At 39.3% G+C, this 27528-nt stretch overlaps 3 protein-coding genes across 4 annotated transcripts; 1 reads left to right on the forward strand and 2 right to left on the reverse strand.

Annotated features, from left to right (window-relative positions):
- Positions 1 to 821: 821 nt before the first annotated feature.
- Positions 822 to 9165, reverse strand: irf4a (interferon regulatory factor 4a). Its single transcript, XM_004542758.3, has 9 exons — positions 9103 to 9165; positions 8223 to 8429; positions 7834 to 8020; positions 6962 to 7047; positions 6692 to 6863; positions 6086 to 6166; positions 5330 to 5722; positions 3812 to 3924; positions 822 to 3002 (listed from the first exon to the last, which is right to left on the reverse strand). The coding sequence occupies exons 2-9, from the start codon at positions 8418 to 8420 to the stop codon at positions 2850 to 2852; spliced, it is 1383 nt and encodes a 460-aa protein (XP_004542815.1). The 5' UTR covers positions 8421 to 8429; positions 9103 to 9165; the 3' UTR covers positions 822 to 2849.
- A 740-nt stretch (positions 9166 to 9905) lies between these two features.
- On the reverse strand, positions 9906 to 14856 carry dusp22b (dual specificity phosphatase 22b). 2 transcript variants are annotated; one of them, XM_004542755.5, is made up of 7 exons: positions 14664 to 14855; positions 14200 to 14233; positions 14013 to 14095; positions 13079 to 13128; positions 11544 to 11618; positions 10440 to 10611; positions 9906 to 10291 (listed from the first exon to the last, which is right to left on the reverse strand). In XM_004542755.5, the coding sequence occupies exons 1-7, from the start codon at positions 14682 to 14684 to the stop codon at positions 10151 to 10153; spliced, it is 576 nt and encodes a 191-aa protein (XP_004542812.1). In that variant the 5' UTR covers positions 14685 to 14855; the 3' UTR covers positions 9906 to 10150. The 2 variants fall into 2 exon arrangements, with proteins under 2 accessions (XP_004542812.1, XP_004542814.1); XM_004542757.5 differs by lacking the exon at positions 11544 to 11618 and having other exon boundaries at positions 14664 to 14856.
- Positions 14857 to 17247: 2391 nt separating this feature from the next.
- On the forward strand, positions 17248 to 27365 carry ripk1l (receptor (TNFRSF)-interacting serine-threonine kinase 1, like). Its single transcript, XM_004542753.5, has 11 exons — positions 17248 to 17469; positions 17747 to 17909; positions 19026 to 19182; positions 19327 to 19464; positions 19546 to 19777; positions 19879 to 20028; positions 20794 to 20870; positions 21035 to 21110; positions 21266 to 21862; positions 21994 to 22143; positions 24558 to 27365. The coding sequence occupies exons 2-11, from the start codon at positions 17749 to 17751 to the stop codon at positions 24854 to 24856; spliced, it is 2037 nt and encodes a 678-aa protein (XP_004542810.1). The 5' UTR covers positions 17248 to 17469; positions 17747 to 17748; the 3' UTR covers positions 24857 to 27365.
- Positions 27366 to 27528: the final 163 nt, after the last annotated feature.

Consider the following 27528-nt stretch of genomic DNA (forward strand, 5'->3'; position numbering starts at 1 on the left):
TAATGGAGTGAGATCAAATTGTATTCTTACAGTTTATTTGCTGATGTTATCTTTTGACTTTTCTGACACTAGTTCTTCAGAATAAACCAATAGCTTTTTTTTTTTAACTGAACCTACACCAACCAGCAGATGTCAGCAAAACATTGTTAACTTTTAATGGGAGCAGACCTATTTATTTGCCTTGACTAAATCATGTCTTTTTTCACATAAATTAATAAATAAACCCCAGCCGTTGTGACACAGCCAAATTTCTGTCACTCTGAATAACAGAATCAAAGGATGTCAGATACACACATGTATCATGGATAAATTCACAACAGTGTTACAATGATTGCTGTGATGTATTTTGCAATGTCATTTTTGAGGTTAAAAATATCAAGTATTAGTTTGTGTATATCGTGCTCATATTGCATTATTACCACAGTCAGATTCATCAAGTCACTGAGTCAAGACGGAACAAACAGAATCACTCTCTTTTGGAGAAAGTGTTGCAGCTGATGTGTTGCATGTGGTTTCATTTTCCTCTATAAAGTCTTTTAAACAATGTCGTGTGCATTAGCTGACTAAACTGTCAGCTCCAGAGCTTCAAGCTGCGAGTTTAGACAATGTCACTTGGAGTAACGGCTCATAAAGGCGGAAAAACTGAAGCCTGACTACAAATTATGTGGCTTCCTGCAAAGGGGGAAACACCATGGCAAATGTGTGAATGTGTTTTTCTTTTCTTTTCTTTTTTGTTTTTCTAACCAAATGTGACTTTTATTCATCCACCCTTTTTCTGCAAATGTGGGGAGCTCAAACATAAACCAAGCACAGTACACATGAGTAGTTAAAAAGTTTATTCCAAAATAAATTTGTTCTCATGGCAGTTTTATATTAAAATAATCTCCATGTTAATATCTGATTCTTATCCTTTTTTTTTTTTTTAATAAAAAACGTTTACAATAACAATTAAAGAAAATCGTGTGGTTTTAGCTGTAGTTTGCTTTTACTGTAACTGTAACCTGTGACGCGAAAAGGGTGTGTGTTTGTGTTTGAGTCACTGATGCTGTAGGTGGGGGAGTCACATGTTTTGTCCTGAGTCCATAAATGTCACTTCCAGATAACAGTAATTCTGCAACTGTGTGACACACACGTACACACCTACACACATGGACACATGTGCTTTGTCACACACACAACGGCACGTTGTACATTAAGCTGTCTGATTCTGATTATGTGACATTTCTGACTGTGAAGTAATGTGAAACACAATTTCATGCAGTGGACAATCGGGCAGTTTCAGGAGAGCGATCTTTAAGAGGGAAAATTATTTAAGATTCATGAAAAAAAACAAAAACATTTTGGTCAGACATTTGAAGCCATTGTGAAAGTAATGTGGTTTAAGTGTGAAGGAACTAAATGCAGAGATTGAAACTCTGGATCACAGAAGAAAAACATAACAAAACCTTTATCCCTCGTCCTTCAGCATTAACCTCTAGGGCTTCAGCAGCGTGAGGAATTCCACTCGACTCATTTTGGCATTATTCATCTTATACTGCCTAGCGATTCACAAAGTGCCATCTCGTGTCATGAATATCGTTCGTTGGCTACCTTGTGTGTCAGAATCTACCCTCAGGCATGGGAAACAGAGAACTCCTCCCTGTGTAAACCGGCACTTGGACCACAAAGGTAGTTTTCCTTCCTACTTATTAGGCCACTAGTTTCAGGTCAAGAGGAACAGGTATAGTTTCCCTACAACTTACGGGATGAGTGTGATTTTCCAGTCAGCTTCCGTCAGTTCACTTAGTTCAGTGCTAATCATGACCAGCAGTAGAACAGCTCATGGACAACAGCATGGTTTGTAAGCCCTGTAATGCAGAATGCTGTATCTCTCTACGTTTCAATAGGGGAAATGGGTCAAAATTATGTTTTGAATGCTTGACAAAGAAGACAGCGTCCATGGTTACAAAAAGGCTGTTTTGAAACTTTTTTAAAAAATTTCTGTAGAAACTCTAATATCAGTAATGAGCTTTTGACCCCTTAGATTATCTTGCAACATCTTGCAGGAGGGCTGCGTGAGAACCAGATTGAAATTGAGAACCAGTGTTCAAGGCTTTTTGTGCATCTGTATTATAATTTTCTCTCACTTTCTTCCAGCTCTATCAATAAAACTAAGAATTTGGGAAATACATTGGACTACACTATCTTATGATTCACTTCCCTATCTAGCAACTGTTATTTACCATATCATGTATTGTAGTCGAGTGTAGAAATACATTGTGCTAAGAAGTAGAGCTGGCTATTGTCTTCAGTGCCACTTAACTGCATAAGACCAAGAATCACATTTTCAGCTGTTACCTGTAAATAACTAACTAAATAACTATTCATTCATGTTGTTTTATCGCTTTAACATATCAGTGTTTGTCTTAGGGGCCATTCTTCCTGTGCACCTGTGCTAGTACTTCCTGTCTCAGTTGCCCTCCGCTCTCCTCATCCCCCTACCCACAAACCGCATCCTTCACACTGTCACAATAATATTTGTTGAAAAAAAAACTCCACAGTCACAGACACAAAGACTACGATGCATAGGTGTGCAAGTGAAAACAGGGTCTTCCCCATCTCTACCCCTAGCTAACGTGACAGTTTCTACCGCTTACTGTACACAGGACTGCAGTCACAAGCGATGATAAAAAGTTGAAGCATTACATTCACAGTCCTGTACATTTGTATGTATGTATGTATGTATGTATGTGTGTGTGTGTGTGTGTGTGTGTGTGTGTGTGTGTGTGTGTGTGTACGTGTGTGTGTGTGTGTGTGTGTGTGTGTGTGTGTGTGTGTGTGTGTGTGTGTGTGTGTGTTTTGTATGCATGTCACTCCTGAATATGCTGCAGAGGTCTCTGGGAAGAGGGATAGTCAATTGTAGGAGAGGTGTTTTGTTCCTGGATGTGTTCATAGCTCCGTAGGTAGTGACCATTGTTCTGCTGGTAATAGTACACGAGTTTCCTGGCAAACAAAGGCTCCACCTAAAAGGAGAACATGACGATGTATGAAACATGTATGTTAACGTACCTATACAAGCAAAGACCAAACAACTAAAACAACCAGTGGAAAAAGGAGACTTTATGGCTTTTATTTCTGATTTTTCCCTCCCAAAAATCATGACTATAACCTCTAATTAATATCAAAAATGGCGAAATAATATATCAGTCTTGTTAGCTAACTAGTTCGCTAGCTTGAAAGAAAATTACGTTTTTTCTTTTTTTTTTAAACAAATAATGGGAAATTAGGCCCATTTGTTATAAAACAAAATTAATGACTTAGGAAATTCTTTTTTTAATTATTAATTTTTAAATAGAATATCGCCTTTTCAGCCACCATCCATCCCTCTCTCCAGTAGCCGTTATGAATGTACATCTCTCACATAAAAACATGCTAATCAATCAACAGTAAAATCCATTTTCTGTTATTTTACGAATGACGAATGAAAGCTGCTGACCTTAGTTATACATCTAATGGTATAACTAACATGCAACTTCCAAGAAACAGACCGTTTTCAGTTACAAATAAAATCTAAGAAAGCAAGTGAAATATAGCTTTAAGTTTAGCTCCAGTATCATAAACAGCAGAGGCTCTTGTTTAACTACACTGATTCCAATTAAAGGATGGTATTCAGATCTCTTGTTTTCTGAAAATATGCATTTTCTAATATTAATACAGACTACTTTGATTGATCATTTAAAATCTGTTTTCATCGCCTACAGTTATTGTTCTTTTTGCTTTGTTTTTTGTTTTATTGGGTAAAGTTTTACAGTTTTAAGCGAGTTTTATGTACCTGTGCTGTGATCATCTTCCTAGGGCGTTGTGGGTCAGGATATTCGTCTCCAAAACATAGCACCACCTGGTGTCTTGGTACATGACGGCCATTATGGGCAAAATCTTGAAGTTCTGTTAGAAAAAAGAACAAGGTAAGAAAGTTTAACCAAAAAAAATGAGGTGTAATAAACACAAAACCCAATATGTACTCAGCCATGACATGTTTAGATTTCAGGTTACTAAAAAAGACATTAAAATCCCCTTCTTGCTAACGTGACATTTTCCTTAATCATGATGACTTTTCTGGAAACTACTGATGAGAATGACGCAAAATTTAACGTAAAATGGCACACCAAGCATTATCTTGCAGTGTGGTGGACCACAGGAGGTGGGTGGGGACTCCACATGCTTCGGCCCCCTGCTGAGAATGTGAGTGGCTTCTTAATGCTACCTCAAGACTTAAGAGGGACTTACCCAGACACACCACCTGCAGCTATCTCCACCTTCTTCATTGTCATCTCCATTATCAAAACCATTATCAATATGATCAAAAGCCATCGACATGCTTTAAGTAACTGAAGCTGTTTACCATTACAATGTTAATTATTCAAACCTGTCAAGGAATTTAATGACCGATTGTTTTTTTTCCATACGAGTATCCTCTACGCTAGGACAAAAGAAAAGATGGAGCAGAAGATATATTGGCTTAAATAGACAAAAATGTCTATTGAAAACAAGTGTGTGTGTAATCTGTATGATCTGAATAGCAAATTGAATGGAAACTCATGAAATCATTTTGTCCTTCAAGAAATATTGTAAAAGCTTGCAATACAATTCAGCATAATGGAATAAAAACACCTCAAATTATGAGTTTTAAATAAGAAAAATAACTAATTCGCAAAAATAACACATTTTACTAATATACTTCGGTATATATTTATAGCTCTTATATTTTAAAGGCAGTCAGTGTGTGCTATACGTTACGTCTAAATTGCCAACAGTTATGGGGAAATTCTACAGTATAAGGCAGGTTTAGTTACTTGTTTCTTTGACGATTCAGACTTTGGATCCGTAATATTGCTTCATTATAGATCAAACTACTAAACTATGGAGAAAGCCAGGATTTTACATGGTAACACTTTTACTTTAACCTTACCTATTTGGCATTTAAAAGCAGCTGTACAGTCCAGATCTGGGCATATGTTTGTTAAATGGATTTGTCAGTGGGCAACCAGTGTATAAGTATAGAAAATGTTTTTTCATCATGAAACTCAAGGTTAACATATTCTGTGCAAATTCTAAAGACTTTTTTTCCTATTTAAAAAAAAAAAAGACATTAATCAGTGAAAAGATTTTCTGACCTAACTAAAATAAAAGCCCTGAAAAGCACTTTCACCATTGTGGTCCACAAACAGAACAGAAAGTTAACATTTACAGTTTCACAAAAGCAGAAATATTGCATTGGACTGCATCACTTTTCTTGGGCGTTTTTGTGTGCTGTAGGTGGAAACACTGTAGCACAGCAGATATCACTTACCAATAAGGAATTGATGGGTGTCAAACAATTTGCATGACTGCTCCTTCTCCAACTTGTTGGGTTTATCCATATATGGAGCCAGAGGTCCTTCCCAATATACTCTGCCTTGGCACAGGCGCTTAGCATACAGCCCATCGGCTGCCATCCACAGAAGCACTCCCTTGTCTAGTATGTTAGGAAGCATCTCAGCACCCTGTCTCTGAGATTCAGGGTATGGGAATGGGAAAAGAATGACTTCTGCCCCACTGTGAAACTTGTCCTCTGGGCATGGAGAAGAAGGAGAGGAAGAGGAGGGAGAGGAGGAAGAAGTGATCCGGCATCCTTGCTGGCTGGTGGTGGTAACTTCCTTTACCAAAGTCTCTCTGTAGAATAGGGACACGTGCAGGCTAAGATCTGATGGAAAGAGAAAAGCATACATCAGGAACATAAAAATTTGAGCCTTACTGTATGATAAAATGTAGGTCTCGAAAATTGCTAAACTTAAATAAAACTTTTATTTTCGCAGTCTTTGCATATAGTATTGCTTATTTCCTTCTAACCTTTCCCCAAATATTCTCAACCCTGAGTTTTTGTCTATTTTAAATAGACATGTTTCATGTTCTGAGATTTAAAAAATGGAAATACTAAATGTGTAATGTGTTTGTAGTTTCTTACCTAGCCACACAAATAGATGTAGTGTAGATTAGTGAATATTTAGAAACAAGCATAGGAGTTAGTAAGAGTATCTGTTTAAATGGGCCTGAAACAGTTCTTTACCTGTTATGGCATTGTTATGGTCCACTGCATACATGGGCGGTTGAGACTCTGAAAAGTAGGTGTGGAAGGAGAGCTGAATACCTGCATGAAATTAATGAAATAAAATAAATGCGTGCAATGATTAGAAGGGGAGCATGCAAAAATTTAAAAGGGCAGGAAGAATAATTTTAAACTCTTATTTTTAACAAAGGAAGTATGAAGAATGTATCTCATCTAGCGCACCATAGCATGAGTGTGGAACTGTGGATAATCACTCTTAAAGCCAGGTTTGCCTACAGGTGGTAACATCAAATATATATCATGATTTGTAAGGAAGATACTGCAGCTAAATAGTTGTTTATATGTTATTTAAGATTTGCTTTTGATTAACAGGATATTGACATACTTAAAATATAACGTTCTGACTGAAAGTAAATAAACTCCTACAACTACGACTGGATAAAAGCATTACATTACAAAATAAAAAGACATGATTGGAAGCTCCCTTTATACTTAATCTTTTACATCATTCAGTCTGGAACAGAAATCACTGAAACTTTTGAAAAATGCTAGCCCATTCTGAATGTCATATCTGTAAAGCGTAACATGTATAGGTGAATATTGTACCGTTTTCTGAGTGTGACCCTGGCCAGGCCCGACTGATTGATGATGGATAGTGGCACTGACTATACTGCAGCTCTGGAAGTGGCCCGTGGTGATGTGGAAGAGGCTGTTGTTCTGGAGGTGCGTGGTAATCTCTCCAGTCCCTTCTCTCCTGAGAAACCATAAAACCAGGTACCTGAAAGATCAAACGAGTGGTCACTCAGAAAGTATGTCATTAAACCGAAACATTTCGTTCCCATGTATGTGCTAGGCTCAGCCACAAAATCTGCTGACCTGATTGTGCAGGGATGTATATGGAGGAATATAGCTAAGGTTATTTGCATGTGGTGAGGTCTCCTCCACACTGGTCATCTTCATTCCTGTAAAAAAAAAAAAAAAACAACCCAAAAATGATTTCCCAAATAATCAATTTAAAAATAAAGGAGAAATAGTGTGAAAAGAAAGATTCAGAACAACAATGCTTTATTGCACAGAGTTGTAAAAATATGTGAGGTGCAATATGTCACAAACCACACTAATCAAATTTATTTTGGCAGGGCTGAACTGTGAATACGTTTTGCACACTTGTGAAGCTGTGCTATTTTAATTTGAGTGACAGGGTTATTTTCAAAGCTAGTGCAACAGATGATTGAGTTCATCTGAATCTTGTTTATTTGGAGAATAAAGTGTTAGTACAGATAGCAAGAATTGCTCTGGTGTGACAAAAAGCGTTGTATGATGGCAGAGACTTAGTTATGCAAGGCTGGAGGTCGTCTGGTTGTGTTATGTGCACCCTGCACTTAGTAACCGAAGCCCTCTAAAAAAAGCACTACGGCCTTTTTGGTACATGCTTTGGCTTCCTTTGTGCTTCCTGCCTCATCACAACTGCAGTGGTGCATATGTATGTAAAAAAAATGCCATAGACTATAAACAATATAAGTTGCTGTGTGAAATGTGTCAGTATTCTGTATGTGCAGGTGAATCAATGCTATGGCTATGGCATGCTTGTAGCCTGTACTACTTGCACAGGAATCCAAATACAACCATTTTACTCCAAGCTACATGTGACATGTCCTACACAGGTTGTTAAAAGTGGTGCTTCATGTAATTCTACACAGCTTTAGAGTATTTTGCATGAACAATATCTAACTATATGTAATACTTACCTTTTTTGGCTCCCTCTGGAATGATTCTGTACACTTTGTACGGCTCAGAGATGTCCAGCTGGCTTCTTTCAACTATTTCATCAAAGTCATTGCTTTTATTAAGGGCACAGCGTAGTCTGGTTTTCCATGTAGGGGGATCTGGTTTATCTACACCTTCCTTATATTTTCCCTTGAACATCGCCCATGCCTGCATTAATCAGTGAAGAGATTTTTCTTTAAACTTCCTCTTTAGTCATGCCAAAGCAAGTCAGGAATTTGGAATGAAATAGCACATGTTTAGTAGCTTACATTTTTCATACTTTTTGCTGCAATAATTCATGCAAAGCGTTCAAAATGCAATTGTCAGATGTTTTAGGTGCACTGTGAGGAGAAAGACGGGATGGTCTGACCTTAAAGAGTGCAGCATCCTCGTCTCTGTTATAGTCTTGTTTTCCTGCATGCTTCCACGGAATCCTAAAGATGCTTTTTTCATCGTTCTCCCAAACCAGGCCAGGATATCTCCCGCTGTCAATCTGATCGATGAGCCACTGTCTCAGTTTGCCATTGCCGCAACTGACTGACAGGCCACTGTCTTCATCCAGGTTCATCTGTGCAAACTGAGATAAAATGAGATCAAACTCAACACATATAAGACCTGTGGGCGCAGTAAACGTTCTAGCTTATTTATTATTTTTGATTCTAAGTTTTAGTCCTCGCCCCAAATCTGATATTATTAATTTGCCGATTCGACCACTTACAACATGTTTGGTTGCAATTTTAAACCGAAAAGTCATCGTTTTTTTAATTAATGAAAGATTTGCCCTGTTAGTGAGCTCAAGCTCGCAGAGAATTTCCTCATGCAGTCACGCCGTTAGTAAAGGACGTGATCTGGCTCAAGTGAGTAAATATAACAATCACGTTTGGCACAATTTCCTTTTTCTGTCAGAGAAGTGTGACTTATATGAGACGCGTGCATAAATTAAAAAGAAAGTGTTATGATTCATCCGCAAGAGTTTAATCCCAGGTTTACAGAGGTGTGTAGCGGGGTTTTTTTTTAATGCTGTATTGTTTAGGAGCTATAACTCTAATTTAATGCCAAAATTACACAAACTAGTTCATGTTTTTGCCCGTGTAGTTAAATGCTGACATTTTCACCTGACTGAAACTTGTGGGGTCTCATAAGAATATTAAATATTTACATGTATTTTTTTTTATAATGAAAGAATATATAGAGAGCGAGACAGAGAGGTTGTGTGAATTTTCTTTATAAAATGCGCTGATCTGGCTTACCTTTGAATATGTCAGGTCCACCGTTGAAATCTGTTTTGAAGCTTTCGGGTTCCAATTCTTCAACGTTATCACATCTTAATTTGTTAAAGGGAGGAGCCTATCGGGCTCTGAGAAGTTCAAGAGGAGATGTTAAGCGCTCGGGCGCTCATTTCTGTGAAACTCGGCGCCCACACAGCGCTGCGGTGGGGAATCCCTTTAGAGACACCCTGAGCAGACACCGGGACGGAATGGAACAATTACCTGTAAGCTACGCTCACAAAAATATTTCCCCACCAATTTATTCTTGCAAAAGTCCGCACGTCCAACCTATTTTCCACAAATAAAACTGCTGATGGAAACGCCTTTAAAGTCTTTCATGTGCTATTTGTTAGCAGAGGTAGATGATGACAGGGTTTAATTAATTATCGTCAAAAGAAAAGCCATGGTTGAATTCAAAAAGCTTCTCATTATAGGAGGGCTTTGTTAGTAATACCGCCATCAAGTGGCTGCCCATGCTCCTCCCCAGCTATCTGAAGTGTGTATAGGAGACTGCTGCATACAAAATCTCATAATGGTAAAACAAAAGTGATGTATTTTAGTTTCTTTTAGTCTCTGCGACACCTGCAAAAAAGACCGATTAAAAGAACTCTATCTTGGTGTTTTTGATGCCACCATGCATGACCTCCCCCCGGAACACAGACAAACAGGAAGACAACCAGGAAACAGAGCTGTAAACTGAGCACAGAGTGTGTCTTATCACCTTCAACATGACAGCCCACTGACCAGAAACCTCACAAAACACTTGAATTCATTACTTTTATTGGACAATATGAAATCATAACAGCACACAGTTCAGAACATTTATAAGTTAAGAAAACAGTACCAGGAACATCAAGTAATCAACACTAAAAATGACTGTGGACTGTACACAATAATGAATAGTCTTTTGCAGTATTTTATGTCCATGATATTTAAAGAATCCTTCCATTTGCGATACAAACACAGACTTCCAGATGGGTCTGTAACTTGTCTTTCCATAATCTTCCAAAGACCTCATCAAAACAGCTCATCAGATACCTCCAGGTGGGGTGTTTGCAAGTTCTTCTATTGCTTCAGCCTTGACTTTGGATGCCTGATCAAGCAAGTCACGTATATCAGCTTCATCATTAAAAGGATTCTCCTTGTATTCCGTCCGTAGCCACTCTCTGAACTATAGGAAGAAAAGGTTAAGTCTGTTAAAAGCAACGTAGGCAATTTTACTACATATAAAACAACAATGATGTCAGTTTGAATTGCAAGGGTATACTTCCTGTCTTTTCATGCTTCATTTTCAATATGCTCGCTTTGTTACCACCAACCTGTTCAGCTTCAGTTTTTTCAAATTCCTGGAGCTGCCGCTGGAAGCCCAGGTTTGGGCCAGCGCACGGCCGGACCACCTTCACCGCAGCCAGGGCTTCCTGCCAGCCCAATCCTGTCACCGTCATTATGTAAGCTACAACCAGCGTGACACTACGGGACACACCAGCCAAACTGTATGAAGAGCGGGATGGAAAACAAACACTACAAGATTTAGCAATTATGAATAAATCATTGTCAGTATTCACCCATGACACATTTACTGTAGATAGCAAATGACTCGTGTTACATTTGTACAAGCAAGCGCAATGTCCTGGTTTGAGCAATTTGTCCTCATTTAGAAAAATGTAGATGAATATTCAGAGTGTGCAGATGTTTATTAATAACACAAGCAAATAAAACTATCATGCAAAGAAGTAGTGGTGGTAATAAGGTGGAATGAAAGTCCAATTCTGACAGTAATCACTGCATTTAACACGGCGCATCTTGTTTAAAAAGGAAGATAAGTTCAGGAAGTCCAGTCCAGCAACTGGAAAAAAAGATTTGTTACCAGGAATATTTATAATTCTGTATTCTGTGCACACAATTTATTGCACAATTATACTGCAAGCAAAGGTAAAGGTGAGATACATAAAATAAATGAATAAGTTTTGGCCTTTGCAATGAACAAGGGACTAAGCATTCATAATTAGAGAAGGCATTGTAAAAGCAGCTCTTAAAAATAGCCACTTGTATTTCTGAGAAGACCCTCTGTCTAGCCAAATATAACTTTACCCTGTGAACACTTGGTCAGCTACCCTAGTACACGAACACAATGCAGTCAGACTTGTTACTGTACTCTGTTTTAGGAAGTTCAAGAATAGGTTTTTATCACTTAATCTCTTCTGCAAAGCAGTCACACATGAGTTCATTTGTGCACTTGTTTGTTGTGATCTGGGGTTTTTTTCCAGCTTTAAATTAACTACATTTAAATTTCACCATGTCTGCAACTGTTTGAGACAGACAGAGTGAATCTATGTAGGTCCGTTATTCAAATTTCACCTCTCAAGCTTGAGTGAACCTAAATTCTAGCTTGCAGGTAAAGATACAAGTAATCTAGGTCTCACCAGTGAACTAGGCAGCCTTCTCCTTTTAGGCGGGACTCGTGCATGAAAACAATACTTTGTTTGAAGTACTGAGATCTGTGGGGTACAAAAAAAGGAATGTAAAAATGGCTCCTGACTACCTAAAAACTGCTATGCCAACACAAAATCGCAGACTATATGCTGTTATTTTATCTTTGCCATGTTTTTGTGAAAGGCATGGGAATGTTTTTGTAACTGGCATGTGAAACTATTGCTCATCCTCTCCCCATGAGGATCAGGGTGTGTTCATCTCAAGTAGCTGGTGTCATATTTCATGCAACAGGTCTCGAACAGCAAATGTCATGTTCTCAAAACCTTAGAGGTATGAGACATATGGGGGTGCTAAAGATGGCAGGTGCACATGTGTGCATATTTGTAGCATATCACATGTACAGCTCTGTGAAAAGATTTCCTCCCTTCCTGAGTTCCTTTGTGTGTTTTTGTCATACTTATGTGTTTCAGATTTTTTGAATTTCACTCCACATCCAGCCTGGATTACTGCCAGACATGTTAAATTTGTTACATCTGGTGTAAAACTAACAAAAGCATCTCATAAAAAGAATATCATAGCAACAGTCAAACATGATGGTGGTAGTGTGATGGTCTGGGACTGCTTTGCTGCTTCAGGACCTGAACGACAAGTCATAATTGACAGAAACATGAATTCTGCTCTCCACCAAAAAGTCATGAAGGAGAATGACTTTTTGGGTGTCAGTTCTTGAAGTTTAAGCACGTTTGAGTTATGCACACACCAGCAAGTCCACCTCTGAAGGGGTCAAAATGAAGGGTTTGGAGTGGCCTAGTGAAATCAGACTGAGATGCTTTGGTATGACCTTAAACAGGCCTTTCATGCTGGAAAACCCGCCAATGTGGATGAATTAAAACAATTCTGCAAAGATGAGTGGGCCAACATTTCTCCACAGTGATGCTAAAGGGTGGCAACACCAGTGATTAGTTTTAGGGGCAGTTATTTTTTCAATAGGGCGAGGTGGGTTTGGATAACTTTTTCCCTTAATAAATGAAACTATCATTTATAAAAATAAGAAATCAGGAAGAGGGCAAACACTTTTTCACAGCACTGAACATGTCTAGGTGTGTTTGTATACCTCTGCTAGCTAGCCAGCATACCATTTGCCAATAATCGTGCTATAATTCAAGGACTTAGCTGCAAGACATTGGTCATTGCTTTTAGTGTGAATATAATTAAAGACTATTGTAACACAAGCACCACCCTTGGCCATCTTCTCTAGTTTCACATAGAAATAACTGCGTGTATTTGAACGTCACACATACCTACCAAAATAAGAGCCAAGAGCTCAGTCCATTTGTGTTACTGTGCTCTTGTCAGAAAATAAATGTTTAGCTTGGGAAAGCATATCATTTACACTTTATCTTGGAGAAAATGAACCTTAGACACCCACACAAAGAAGCCTCAAATGGATGTAGTACTCTCTCACTCTGCCTCAGCTTTTCATTGTTCTGTGCCGCGCTGCTGTGCTGCACAATTTGGTACTTACAGGTTTTGTGTGGGAAGGTCAGCTGCTGAAATGCAGAGATAGGTCATCTCCTGGTGGACAGAGTATACTAGTCAAATGTCACGTTCTCCTAAATATTTAACACAGATCAGCTAACAGAATGAAGAATATAATAAATGTCACCAACACAATCAGTGATTCACGATGTGTGTTGCTTATGGTGAGGGCAGGCTGTGTAACTAAAGCTGATTAGCCACTATACTAAAAACGCCAGCCTAATTGTTCTGTTGTCCCATTAAATTAGCTCTGAGCTGTCAGGTCATGGACCTGGGAACTCTTTGATGTCCTGCGGCAACCTCAGCTGTTCCAACTTATCCCGCTGATGCTTGATGGGATCTTGGAAGTTCAGAAACCATGACAAGACCAACCTCGGGCTCTCTGTTGCATTTCTCTCTTTGTAAATAGTTTGTGCTCTCTATCCCTGCTGTTCAGGAGGTACCATTGGCAGGGTGGGGGGTGTCTTTACATGTTAAAGCGTCAAAATCAATAATCCAGAAAAAAAAGAATAATGAAGAGAGACCGCATAGTCCGAGCTGGTTGAGACAAGAACAACCGCCTACTCTGAAACCCACGCAGGCACACAACTCAGCACACTGACAAACCAACTGCTGTTGACTGGCATTTTACATGATACTCTAAAGAATCACATGAGTAAAAGAAAGTCCCCTGTGTATGTTTTACTCGCACGGAAATGAGAGCTGTTTGCTCAAGGAAAAGAGCTACTGATACACAGTGGTTCCTGAACAACCTGACAGACCGGGTCAACTGTGGAGGGTGTCTGACTGCTCTCAGCCAATCAATCTGCTCAGCATGTTTGCTGGATGACTCTATTTAAAAATTTATTAGAAATTCAATATGTGTACCTCTATGATACACCTGGGTGCTGAGACATTATAAGGCAAAGGGAGCTTCTCACCTGGAGGATAGGAGCTGCACTGTCATGAATCGACAGGATGTGTGTAATGTTGTTTCTGGCTAAGTGTTCTCTGTCCCTTGCATCTGACAGAAACGCATAACAGCACAGTCGAACAGCGTTATTATATCTGCACACATATAAGAAGTCAATTTAAAAATAATAATAATAAAGAGAAAATGAGACACACCTTTGAAATTTCCCAGGTATAAATCAGGAAGGACCTATAAGGAAAAAGAATACCGATTGCTATATCAAAAACCAATGATTGATACTGAGGTGGTGCAAACTGATTAAAGACCAGTCAGCTACAAAGATAAATGAAACCCTAAAATATGAAGTTATAATTACAAATTGTGTCATTTGATGGTCTGAATAGATAAATATTCAGGCACTAAATGATAATAACTAAAACAACAACAACAACAAAAACAATAACTATGCCAAAAATAATTCTAGTTTGATCACTGAACTGTGCTGTGATTAAGTATTCTAACAGCGATGCTACATTTTCTAATATTGCAAAGTTAACGAGGAACCAAACTTTTTATTCTATGAAACGTCCAAAAATGACCAGCACCTATCTTTAAAACACTGAGCACCGCTCACACAATAATTCCAACCTGAGGAGCACGGAAGAGAGGAAAATCGTACCTTGTTGATGCCATTACCCATGCTGAAAGACCCGCCTCACAGGAGAAGAGTTGGAACAAATGTCACACGCTGCAGCCTCGGCGCTGGAAAACGCGTATCCGGCGTCTCGATGCCTTCCCAAACCCGCTGAAGGGGAGCAAACGCAGTAGGTCTGCGTCCGAGCGAGCCGAGCACTGCTGCCCGAGGTTCCCGAGGTGGATGCTGGGAGCTGTAGTTTCCTAACGCAAAGGGCGTTGCAGACCTGTAGTAGATGTGTGTGGAGGAGTTAAACAGCCCCACATAAAAATATAATTATCGAAATCAACGAAAAGCTCAGTAATTTAATCAATATTGATCATTTTGCATGTAAAGATAGATAGATAGATAGATAGATAGATAGATAGATAGATAGATAGATAGATAGATAGATAGATAGATAGATAGATAGATAGATAGATAGATAGATAGATAGATAGATAGATAGATAGATAGAGCCAGGACAGACAGGAATGGATCTTCTCACCTTCAACCAAAACCTCACAAAATACTTGTCTTTATTTCCTTTGATGTCATTATAACAACACAGTGCAATAACACTGAAGATCGCGGTTTCTAACAAAGCAAAACACAAAGTATCCACAGGTTGTTTGTTCTGTTCCATACAGACGACCCAGTTTGGATGCCATCACCACCACCAGCAGAATGATGGCACCTGTGGAAAGGCTTTTAAGCAGGACAAACAGGAAACAGAATCTGCAAGCTGAGTATAGAATGTGACTTATCACCCTCAACCAAGAGAACCTTGACTTTATTCCTTTTATCTAACAGGTTGAAGTAACTAAAATAAATTGAAAACACAGCGAAAACCACTGTTTGCAACAAAGTGAATTATAAAATATTTACTGATTTATTTATTAAAAAAATCAGTAAATATTACTGATTTCCCCTACAGACCAGCCAGTGTGGATGCCCTCTCCACCAACAACACAACTTTTATTGTGACACCTTTGAAAAGGCTCTTCCAGAAATCGCGCTTATCCAAATGATTTTTCAAACAACATATGAAGGCACGTTTGGTTAGAAAAAAACTTTAATCTATGCTGCAGACACAATCAACTAGATGCATTCTGGCAGTTAACCAGTCTGAACAGAAATAGAGTGTGACTGCTGAAGGAGGCACTGAGAAACCAACGACAGGCTCGGGACTCTACAGTGCTGCTATTACAGAGAAATGATGGCATATGTCAGATCTCTACTGATAATTACTGTGATAAAGACATCAACAGGAAGTGCTGCTACCCACTGCCCAACATTGACAGCACATTTACACCGCAGACACCAGTTCACTTAACTTCCTGGTAATGTGTTGTTTTGCTATGTGGGGCAGCTTGTGACTGCCAGCCTCTACTCTACAGCTTGAATGGGAGGAAAGCATCTGCGACAGAGATGTGATGCACTTACTACACAGAGTAATGCGAGCTGGTTATCAGTCCAGCCATCCGGTTTATGCATGAGGGTATGTATACTTTTCCCCTAGTTTTATTGCTTTTAAGAGCTCTGCACACTGGTGAATGTACTCTAATAGTAATCAATCAATCTAAAATGTTACTTGGATTCACAAGAAAACTGGGCAGGAGACAACATCAGATATTTTTATCACTTCTTGTAGTTTTGCCATAAAGTAAGTTGAGTTTATAGAGAGAGTCAACACACTATTGGACCTAAACTCATTTGTAAACTGCCAAAACTGAATGAGAACGCTGCCCGATACTGTGCCACTAAACAAGGTCATCTATGTGAATCTCCAAGCAGTCATAAGTAGGTGGAATTTAAGCTTGAATTCAGTCATTTCACTCACCAGTTTGTTTTTGTCTTTTAATTGTTGGTAAGAGCACTCCATTTCTCCTCAAGTGTCAATTACCACCAATAAATGTAATTAACAGAAAAAAGTTGAAGAAAAAAACTTGCAAGGCAATAAAATGGAGACAATATGAGCCAGGTAAATATGATACTGCTTTGATGTGGCTTTGGTGTGCAAAAGGAGGAATTTATAGTGTGGGCGTTCACAGATAGGCTGCCCAAAATGTAGGCCTACTTGTAGTACATCGCCCACATTGTCAGTGGCTACAATTCAGGTGGTTTCCCGCTCTAGTTTCGCATAAATATTCAATTTATCAATGAACTTGTTTTTTTTTTTTCGGTCAGTGCTTCATTTTAATTACTCCATCATATTAACTTGTCTTTTGGGGTTTTTTGTTATTATTAAAAAAAATAAAATAAAACGTCAAAGTCCTCATCTTAACTTAGCTTAGCTTACACCTTAATTTTTTAATTCGATGAGAACGTTGTTTTTCCCTCCTATGACAACTGCCGTTTAGATCCAGCTAGAGCGATTCATCAGTGTCACCATCATGAAATATGAACAGGCCTCTCCTTCAAAGAGTTTCACCACTAGGTGGCACCAACGTGACACTCAACGATTTACAGCGATCGGTAAAAATTGCAGTGTTGCCCCCCCCCCCCCCAAAAAAAAAAAAAAAAGAAAGAGAAAGAGAAAAAACAATGTGAACACAACAGATAAGACAAGACAAACGCACACAAAGATTAATAATCTTATCCCGTATTTCTGCTTTGTGTTAAAGGCATCTCCGACAGTACATAGTTGAATCTACTAGCACCCCTGGATTGTTTCTGTCATCGATTTATAAGCCTGCTTGTAGTTTTTTTTTCTTTTTATCTTGCGCTTTTCACTTTTGAAGTAGGTCGTCGAGGAAATCCCGGAAATAGAAATAAACTGCTTTACTTGGACCTTTCCAGCACATTTTCGGTAACTGTTTTGTTTGATACTGGAAGTGAATGGATGTGTTCCCCCTACAGTTTTGTTTCCCGAGTAATTCATTTAGTTATGGAAGTAAGTCAGTTAAAGATGCCGACACTTTGGGATAGCCTGTGTTGTTAGCTGACCTCTGTCACAGTGTTGTGATTGTTACGGATGTTGATTAGCCGATTCACTAATTAAACTGTGTCCTGTGCGCTTTGTCACGGCTTTGTTTGAGCTGTAGGTTTTTTGTTTTTTCCGATGTGACACTGTGAATTCTTCCCAGGGATGGCCACCGCGCCGGAGTCCTCACTTCACATGAGGTCGACGGATCTCATTATAAAAGAACCCCTGGATTACGGAGGTTTTGGAGAAGTTTACTTATGTTATCATGTGACGCTGGGCCAGGTGGTGTTAAAGACTATGTACACTGGACGTCTGCGCAACGAGTAAGTTGTTGTAGTTGTTGTAATATGTTACTGCATGTGCTACCCAAGGGTATTCCCCTTCGTCCAACGATAACTTGAATCATGTGTCCTGCGAAGTTTTCCACGCAACCAAGCGAGACACTTTTAGAGCGTGCAGAAAGTATAATAACACAGATGAATACACACGTATGTAAATGAATGTACTCGTTATTACGGTTGTCTATACCAAGGTAGTGTGCTGTGAAAAGGGACACTACCTTGGACACTACCACTTCCCTTTTGAACAAGGAAATGGAGACAGGTTGATTCAGCTCAATGCCGAAGAAGTCCAAAATCAGTTTTTATATCCGGATATACACGAATTTAAAGAAAACTCGTTCCTATAAAGGGTAAAGTTTTAAAGTTAGGGATAATACTCAGTCTAGCACTAAGAACACAGACTAAATTAGCTACTAGATCCAAGGCCATAAGATTTCTTGTGAGACATGCCTGGACTGTACAAAAACAAAACGGTTCTTTCCCATGAATTAATTATTCTATTAATTATTGACTATTTAGTTTTTTTTTAAATTGTGAAGAATATCTGTTCACTTTTTATTTTTTGAGACAAAATTTCAAATGTAGTGCGTTGTCCCCATAACAGTCTGCATGTAAATAAATACAAAATGAATTTATAATTGTATTTATGTATTTATAAATACAAAATATTAACAGTGATTATAAAAATTGTTGCTTATATTTTTACTTGTCAGCTTATTGTTTGTATCTCAGATGCGCTGTGAGGCACGTGCCAATCCAAAGTCTTGCCTCAGTACTTTCAATCAGCTCCACCAAATACCAAAAAAATGTTTAACATAATTTAAAAAAATGTTGTCTTTATCTTAATCCCTATCAGTATAAGATGATAAATGTATTTCTGTAGCACTAGAAACAGAATCACTGCTCTGGCTTGTCTGTATGATTATAAATGGTAACAGAAACACAGAATTAAAGACTATATTTCTTACTTATCTGTTACTGCACACCCACACATGCTTAGATATCAGAATTGGGTTATTGAAGTCGGTAAGAATATGCTCGCATTGTCAGTTTTCCTATGCAAAAGCTTTCTCTTATTACATTTAACAAACTTTCCAGGGAGAGTAAAAAATCGCTACTGGAGGAGGGAAAGATCATGGCGAGCCTGAACCATGAGCGAGTGGTCAAGTTGCTGGGTGTGATTATGGAGGATCGAGATTGCTCTCTTGTCATGGAACTCATCCCCAGAGGCAACCTTCTGGACATGCTGGAGACCGTTAGTAGGCTTAAATCAATAAATACCTGTAACAAACACAGCTTTTGTGGTTTTCATCGATAGCGTGTCGCCTTAAAGAGTTCCACTTTTGTCAGTTTATCATGAACTGGAGCATTATTACACTATAATCTCTGTGTTCTTCAGGTCAGTGTGCCGATATCTATCAAGGGAAGAATCATTCTAGAGATTTTGGAGGGAATGATGTACCTTACAGAAAAGAGTATCATACACAAGGACATCAAGCCAGAAAACATCTTAGTGGACAAGGATTTTCACATCAAGGTACATTACACTCTCTGGGTCATGACACATGTAGGATTCTGTCTGCTGGCATTCACAGTCATGGTGAAGGATTTCTTGCAGATTGCAGATCTTGGTCTGGCCACCTGCCAGACGTGGAGTAAACTCACCAAGGAGGAATCTCGCAGGAAGAGCCGTATGGGGCGATCGACTGGTGTGAGAGGAGCTGGCACACTGAGCTACATGGCCCCGGAGCACCTGGAGAGTATTCATAATCCCTCCACTGAGAAGTCTGACGTGTACAGTTTTGCCATCGTGGTGTGGGTCATTCTCACAGGGGAAGAGCCATATGCAAGTGAGCTGTGATATCATGACATGCCAAAGTTTGCCAAAGATTACCAGATGTAGCATATCCACTGCATACAGCATTTAAAGAAAGCATCTTTTTATGCCCAGATGCCAGGAGTGAAGACCAAATCAGCCAGTGTGTTCGTAACGGTGACCGACCGGCAGAGGATCTTATTCCAGAAGACACACCTTCTGAAATAATTCAGCTCATGAAAAGATGCTGGGATCGCAATCCTGAGGAACGGCCGACTTTTAAAGGTTTCCTTTTTGTATTTGTGAATTATAAGCAAAATAGCACTCATTGATGAAACCACGTACACTCATTAGGTACATTTCCCAGAAATTTTGGTCCATATCAACACGATAGGATCACACAGTTGCTGCAGATTTGTCAGCAGCACATCCAAGATGCAAATCTCCTGTTCCACCACATCCAACAAATGCTCTGTCTGACTGAGATCTGGCAGTTTGAGTGCAGTGAACTCAGTCTGTGGTCTTATGCTGCTCTAACACATCTGCCACAAGACTCGACTTGTTGCGCATTCAGATAAGATGCTCTTCTGTAATGAGTGGTTATGTGAATTAATCTTGCTGTTGAGTAATTGTTGCCTTCCTGTCAGCTCAAAGCAGTCTGTCCATTGTCCTCTGAGGTCTAGTATCAATAGTATACAATACAATAACAATATTTTCTCTTTGTTTAGATCATGTTCATATGTAAATCTTAGAGTTGGTCGTGTATGAAAATTCCCGTAGATCAGCAGTTTCTGGAATAAACAGACCAGCCACTTTGGCACCAACAAACACACTAGATTTAAAGTCACTTAAATCATCCTCAGTTTGAACTTCAGGTCATTTTGACCATGTCTACACATCTAAATGCATCGAGTTGCTTGTTGGTGTTCACGAGCAGTCGAACAGATGTATCTAATAAAATGGCCAGTGAGTGTATAAAGTGAATGCAACACTTTTGTTTGTTGAGTTTTGTTGAGTCAGTTTTCTTTCCTCTTATTTAATGTCTCGCAGAGGCCTACAACATCTTCCATCCTTTCTACATGGAAAACCTTGAACCGCTTGTAGAGGAAGATTTACTTCACCTGAAGGTTGAATAAATATTTTCTATATGTGATCTTTTTTTTAAAATAATCACAGACATTAAGCAGTATTTTAATAAAAACAAACATTATATATATAGTGTAACATATCTTCCTAATGACAGTGTTATTAAAATTTTAGTTTTTTAAAATTTATTTATTTATTATTGCAGAATTCATACGAAGGCCCAGATGATCTTGTTGAGAAGATGAAGTCTTTATCAGTGAGCCCTGAAAGTTTTTCAGGAGGTGAGTGTGCTCCGTAAACCCGGTCGTCAGAAAAAAAACGCATTGTATATTTTCTGATCCCCTCCTTTGCATTCTGTGCTACATTTAATGCTGTTTAGAAATCCTGAAAACCTTTGAGCAGCTTTATTGTTTTACTGTCTCTCCTCAACTTGTAGATTGCCCCGCTCCGTTGATAAGTTCAGACAGAAGTGTGTCCGTGCCAGTTGAAGCCAGTATCGAGGATCTGCACGGCAACCAATATGAACAATGTCCAGGGCATCTTCAGACAGATGCTAAGGCAAGTAACAGCCCTTCAGAGTTGCAGGAGAAGCTGGATCGGGAGCTTCAGTACCACAAACACGGCAGTTATAACTGTGAGAACCACTCCGATGCTGGCAACTCCTTCCATACCGCAAATCCTTTCCTGCGAAGCAACGTCAGCATTTCGGATCACTCTGCACGGCAACCAGAACAAGAAAAATCTTCTGTACTCTCCTGGACAAAAGCTGAGCCGTTGCGGCCCGCAAACCAGGAAGAGCCTTGGTATCGTCCCTCTGCAGGTGCCTTTGAGACCTCTTCCACACCTACTCCATTCCCCTTACCTATATCTTCGAGCACACCCTCTCTGTCAGCGTTTAACCAGCAACATCCCCACTCCCACTTCGACCGGCAGCAGTCCTGGCCAACTTACCCAGTGTCTGATACGTCTGCCCCTGACCTCACCTCTGGACATCTTTTGACCACTTCAAAGAGTTGCCAGATGCACGATCAGGGTACTATTAAAACATAAGTGTTTGAAGAAATTCTGAATCTAATCCCTGAGGGGTGTCTCCAGCTTTTTGTGTTATCTCCTTGTTTTTGGATCAGTTGTGTTTACGTGTGTTTGTTTTTGTTTTCTGACCAGGACCCCTTTACATTCAGAATGCCAGCGGGATTCAGATTGGAAGCAACAACACAATGAGCATCAGAGGTTATGACCCCTCTCTTAGCTTGTCATCTGTATCTGCTAACAGCTCAACTAACTCTCCCATCAAAGAAGGCATTCAGAAATATGGTAAAACATAACATTTCTGTCTGTTTATGAACTTTTCATGCCTGAAGATCACAAATGCACTTTTAATTTACTAGAGCTGTAGTTGAACACGTTGTTGTGATTTTTATTTTTATTGGCTCATCTTTCCAAACCCCGGAGATAGTTTGGTCACATATACGGATGGGTACCGGTGTCCGGTGCCATCTGTCATAAACGGTAGTAACCAGACCGAAAAGCAGCGCACATTTCGGTGCTTTATTTCGGTGCTTTTTTTTCCTGAGCTGTGATACACTTTAGATTCTAGCCAATCATTTTACGTTTCCGAGGATAGTAGGCGGGGCCAGGTACGTACGTTCTGTTAGAGCAGAGCTACAGATTAAAAATGTCCAAGGCGAAGCGGTCAAAAGTCTGGCTGTACTTCATAGCAAAATATGCAAACTCAGCAGCCTGCAACAAGTGCTTTAAGCTGATACTGTGATACTGTCAAAGGAGGTAACACCTCAAATCCGATGAAACACCTGGCGACGCATAGCGTTTTTTTTAAAAGCCCAGAAATGCGCCGTATTTGATAGCTTGCTGCGAGACCTCACACCGAGCACATCTACTGCGGGTGGGTTGCCTGTTATGCAACATCCCCCAAAAACACGAAGAGGAGAGTCCTGGCCCCTAGCCCTGCCAGTGTAGCAGAAATGATGACGGATGACGGATGATGGTGGCAGCAGCAGCAGTTCTTCTCTGCGTGAGTAGCTAATTTACGTTGAGTAGGCTAACCACGTTATTACATTAATGCAGGTAAGGTGAACTAGCAAACATCATCATAGCTACATGCGGCTGTCTTCTTGTTTGATGGCAGATACTCCCTTCACCCTGGCCAAAAAGGCTAAAATGACCAAAGAAAAAGTGGAAAACAGTTAAACATGAGAGGTTTAGGACAAAGTTTGTGTTTTTTCCATTGTTTAAGCACTGCTTCCAGCCAAGAGTGATACCATATATGCCCCATAGCTGCAGAAAAGGCTAACATTGTTATCTTTTTACAAAAAACAGCTGAACATGAGAGGTTTTTGGACCAATTTTGTGTTCTCCATTCTTTAAGCACCGGTTTGAGCACCGTTTGAGCACCGGCACCGTTTCAAAAGTACCGATTTGGCACCGGTATCGGATAAAACCTAAACGATACCCATCCCTAGTCACATATGACCATTAGAAACCCATAAGCTTTAATTTGCCCTTCTAAGTTTTTCTGTGAGCAATGAAATATTTTTGCATATAGTGTTACAGTGTTGTGCAAAAGTCTTCAACCACTCTTCATTTCTTCATGGTTTGCTAGAAAAAAATGGTAAATAGGTGCAGAAATTTATTGAAACGTGCAAACATCAAAGGAAATCCAGTATATAAGGCAATAATAGAGTTTGTACAAGGTCAGTATTTGGTATTACCATCTTTATTCTTCTGACTGAGCTCTTTCAGTAGTCTTGAGGAGTAGTTCTCCAGGGTTCTCGAAGTACATTCAAAGCTCTTCTTTGGATGTTTGCTGCCTTTTCTTCTGTTCTCAAGATGATCCCACACTGCCTCAATCCATGACAGTGTTTTTCTATCCAGGTAGGCCTATACTGCAGTAATGCATTGTCATGCTGAAAATTCAGGCTGTTGCAAATTAAGCTGTTGCTTTCCAGATGGTATTGAATGGCAGATCAAAATCTGAATTAAAACTTTAACATTTGAATTCATCACTCCATATGAGTGTTGTCACTGGTTTCCAGTAAGTTCTTGTGTAATTTGGAATACCTCAGCCTCGTCTCCTGGTTTTCCTTCACTGAGAATGGCTCTAATATATCTCTATCTCTAATATATCTTAAATTAAACTAACCTTAATGCCAAGATATGCCAACGTTTTAGAGAATAGGTCTTTAGGAAACATCTTTTTGTGCAAAAATATTGTTTGTTGGCATTTTTCATCAATTCGACTGGAGAAAATGTGAACAAATGATGTGTTTTTGGAACAGACTGCTAGTAACAAAGAACCTAGAAATACAATTTGAAATAAGCTTTGTGGAGACACAGCACTGGTTCATTTAAAGAAAAAAGATTCCTCTGACAACGGTCAGGTACAAGGAATGCAATGAAAATCTGTGAAAAAAGCAGCCAGTGTCCAAAGAAAAACTTTGAAAGACTGTCAGAAAGCCTGGAGAACTATTGATCAAGACCACTTTTTAAAAATGACTCCTGGCTCCTTGGAAGCAAGATACAAATAAAAGAGTGGTGGCTCAAGACTTTTGCACAGTACTGTATTCACCAAAACGCATTTTGTGTTTCCTTGAGTTCTAACAAACATATTGCATTTCCTTCCTCATAAAACTTTACTTTCTTTCGCTGGATGCAGCATATTCTGTTGCTGTTGGCACCTCTGTAATATATTTATCTTGTGTTTCCGTTAGAGGACCATGCTGTGATGGAGGAGCACCTGGACGTGCTGAGAGAAAACATTGGGACCAAGTGGAAGCGCTGTGCGCGGCGTTTGGGTCTGACCAATGTGGATATAGAGACCATAGAGCATGATTGCTATCGTGATGGCCTGCCAGAAATGGTGCACCAGATGCTGGAGCGCTGGAAAATGAAGGAGGGCTGTATTGGGTGTACAGTTGGGAAGCTTTGCCGAGCTCTAGACGGAAACATAAAGGTAGATGTCATCCAGAAAATACTAGACATCTGCAATTCGTCTTCCTCACTGGGATAAACCTTACAGCAACTGACGTGTCTCATGTTCTCTGATTGATTTATCATCTACGGTGGCCGCAATTATAAACTCTGCTCATGGCTCTGAGCCTGAAGGATCGTTTTAGTAGAGGTGGACACACTGAAAACTTATCACCTCATCTGAAATACATTTCTCTGCTTTTCAAAAATGATAAACATAGAGCTTAATGTCAGTTTTCTGTGAGCAAAGAAAACTGTCATTAAGTTTTCTTTAAACTTTCTTAGGAAATAGTCTTTGACAAGTTACTAAACACTGTTTCGATGAAATTGAATGCCTTTGTGATATAGCTTCTCCTGCTAAGAAGATATTAACATGAAATTGTGGATTTTTGTATTGCTCTATATGGTGACAAGTCTCTAAATATTCATTTCAGGCTAAGGTTTAAATTTGAATATGAACTGTTTCGAGGTTGTTGGGTTTTGGTTGGTATGAAGAAGCCAGTGGGTTTGTGCACATTAACAGAATAATGAATTCATGTACAGGGACTGTCAAATGGTGTGTGGCACACGTTTATTCCAGTCCAACACAAACATAATGACTACAATCACAGAACAGGTAAGGCCAATGAGCCTGTGACAAGCTGAAAACATCATCAGCAAAACGTCATAAGGAACAATGAAATACAAATGAAAACGTTTGCTGTCACGAGTAAGCCAAACTGCTACCATTAATCTGATGACGGTAAAGCAAAAGTACGCGTGAGTTGGTGATTCAATTCTTTTAATGTTAATGAAGTGATTCATTCAAACATAATAAGCATTTTTGATTGAAACGTTACTTTCTCTCCGTCAGAATTATAGCGTCTTGCCAAAGACAGAGAGTGTGTGTGTGTGTGTGTATAGTTAGAGACAGTATTGAGGGTCTGCATGTCAAATGTCTTTTCTTCATCTTCATGCAAACTACATTTCAGCATTACAAAAGAACTCCATGTATGAAAAAACCCTCCTTTTTTTCAAACTTTGAATGATTTTTTTAGTCTAGCAGAGTCTTCATCATATTCATTACAGCTGTTATCCTCTGACAAATATGTTTATGAAGTTAGTTACTGATAACTAGTCCCGAGCGGTCACTATATCATATGTTTTAAAACAGCAACAGGCTTTAATTTCTAAGTGTGTCGTTCTCCAGTGCAGTACTGTGCAATATTCTTGAGCCACTCTTCATATTGTGCGTGAAAAGATTTGTCCTGAGCTGTAGCTCTCCAGGCTTTCTGAAAGTCTTATTATGTGTTTCTTTTGCCATGGGCTGTTTTTCACTCATTTTCAGTTCAGTCATTGTAGCCGACCACTTTCAGAGGAATGTTTTTCTTGTTTTTTAAGTCACCTGACTCTACAGAATGAATAATTCAAGCAAAAGAAATGCACCTAACACAAGGGACGAGCAAGTGTTGTGTCTACACATAACAGACACCCTAGGAAAGAAACTATTTTTAGTTGTATCTTTAGGCACATGTGCTTTTTTTTACTTGCAACAAAAACAAATTCTTGTTTTTCACATTTTAGCTGGGTCTGTGAAAAAGACCAAAGATAAAGCAGTTAGACAGGCATAAAATAGCTTTTTGCACCAACAAGGGGATTTCCAAAGAGCAGTTAGCTGAAAACTTACATCTCAGTATGATGTGGCGTCTGTCCTTAAAAAAATATGAGCAAACTAAATAAATGGAGGACAAACACCGTGGCACGCCTAAAAAATATGCATTTACACCAGATGAATGGGGAGAAAAGGCTGAGGTATGACACAAGAAACACAAGAACTGGGTTGAAACTCAGTGGGTAACCAAATTTAAAATTTGTGGCTCAAATCAATATGTACCAAGTGAGATGTTTACAGATGTTTACAGCAATCTATCTCAGTCATGGTTTTAAGATCATTAGAATTGTATAAACTCTGTTTTTGCCTCCTATACTGTATTTCCATGTTTGCACGTTTCAGTAAATCGCTCTACACTGTTCTCTTGTTTCTAGCAAAATGTAAAGAATTGACAGGTGGCTTGAGACTTTTGCACAATACTTTATGTCACCGAAAAACACATTTTCCTTCCAAGTAAATATTGTGTAAATGGCCTGTATTTGTATAGTGCTTTACTAGTCCCTAAGGACCCCAAAGCGCTTTACACATCCAGTCATCCACCCATTCACACACTGGTGATGGCAAGCTACACTGTAGCCACAGCCACCCTGGGGCGCACTGACAGAGGCAAGGCTGCCGGACATTAGCGCCACTGGGCCCTCTGACCACCACCAGTAGGCAACGGGTGAAGTGTCTTGCCCAAGGACACAACGACCGAGACTGTCGGAGCCGGGGCTCAAACCAGCAACCTTCTGATTACAAGACGAACTGCCAACTCTTGAGCCACGATCGCCCCCAGTGTGTGTTTATTTTTCCGTCATACCCAATATCAATGCCAGTTATATGGCAAACTGCCAGGATACATGGTGAGATGTGAGACACAGGTCATTTTTTTAACAATAAAAAATTGTGAGATAAATCATTGGAGCTGAGTGATCTCTGAGTGAACTGAGCAATCCAGACTATAAAAAGCCAAAAGAAATTCAAACTCGTGTTTTGATGGACTTTTTAATGAATTACCGACATGGTGCTAGTGTACTTTTGCAAATCAGAATTTTTTTCTATGGGGAGTTTATTAGATA

This window comes from Maylandia zebra, linkage group LG18 (assembly GCF_041146795.1).
Source record: "Maylandia zebra isolate NMK-2024a linkage group LG18, Mzebra_GT3a, whole genome shotgun sequence".
Lineage (NCBI taxonomy): Eukaryota > Metazoa > Chordata > Actinopteri > Cichliformes > Cichlidae > Maylandia > Maylandia zebra.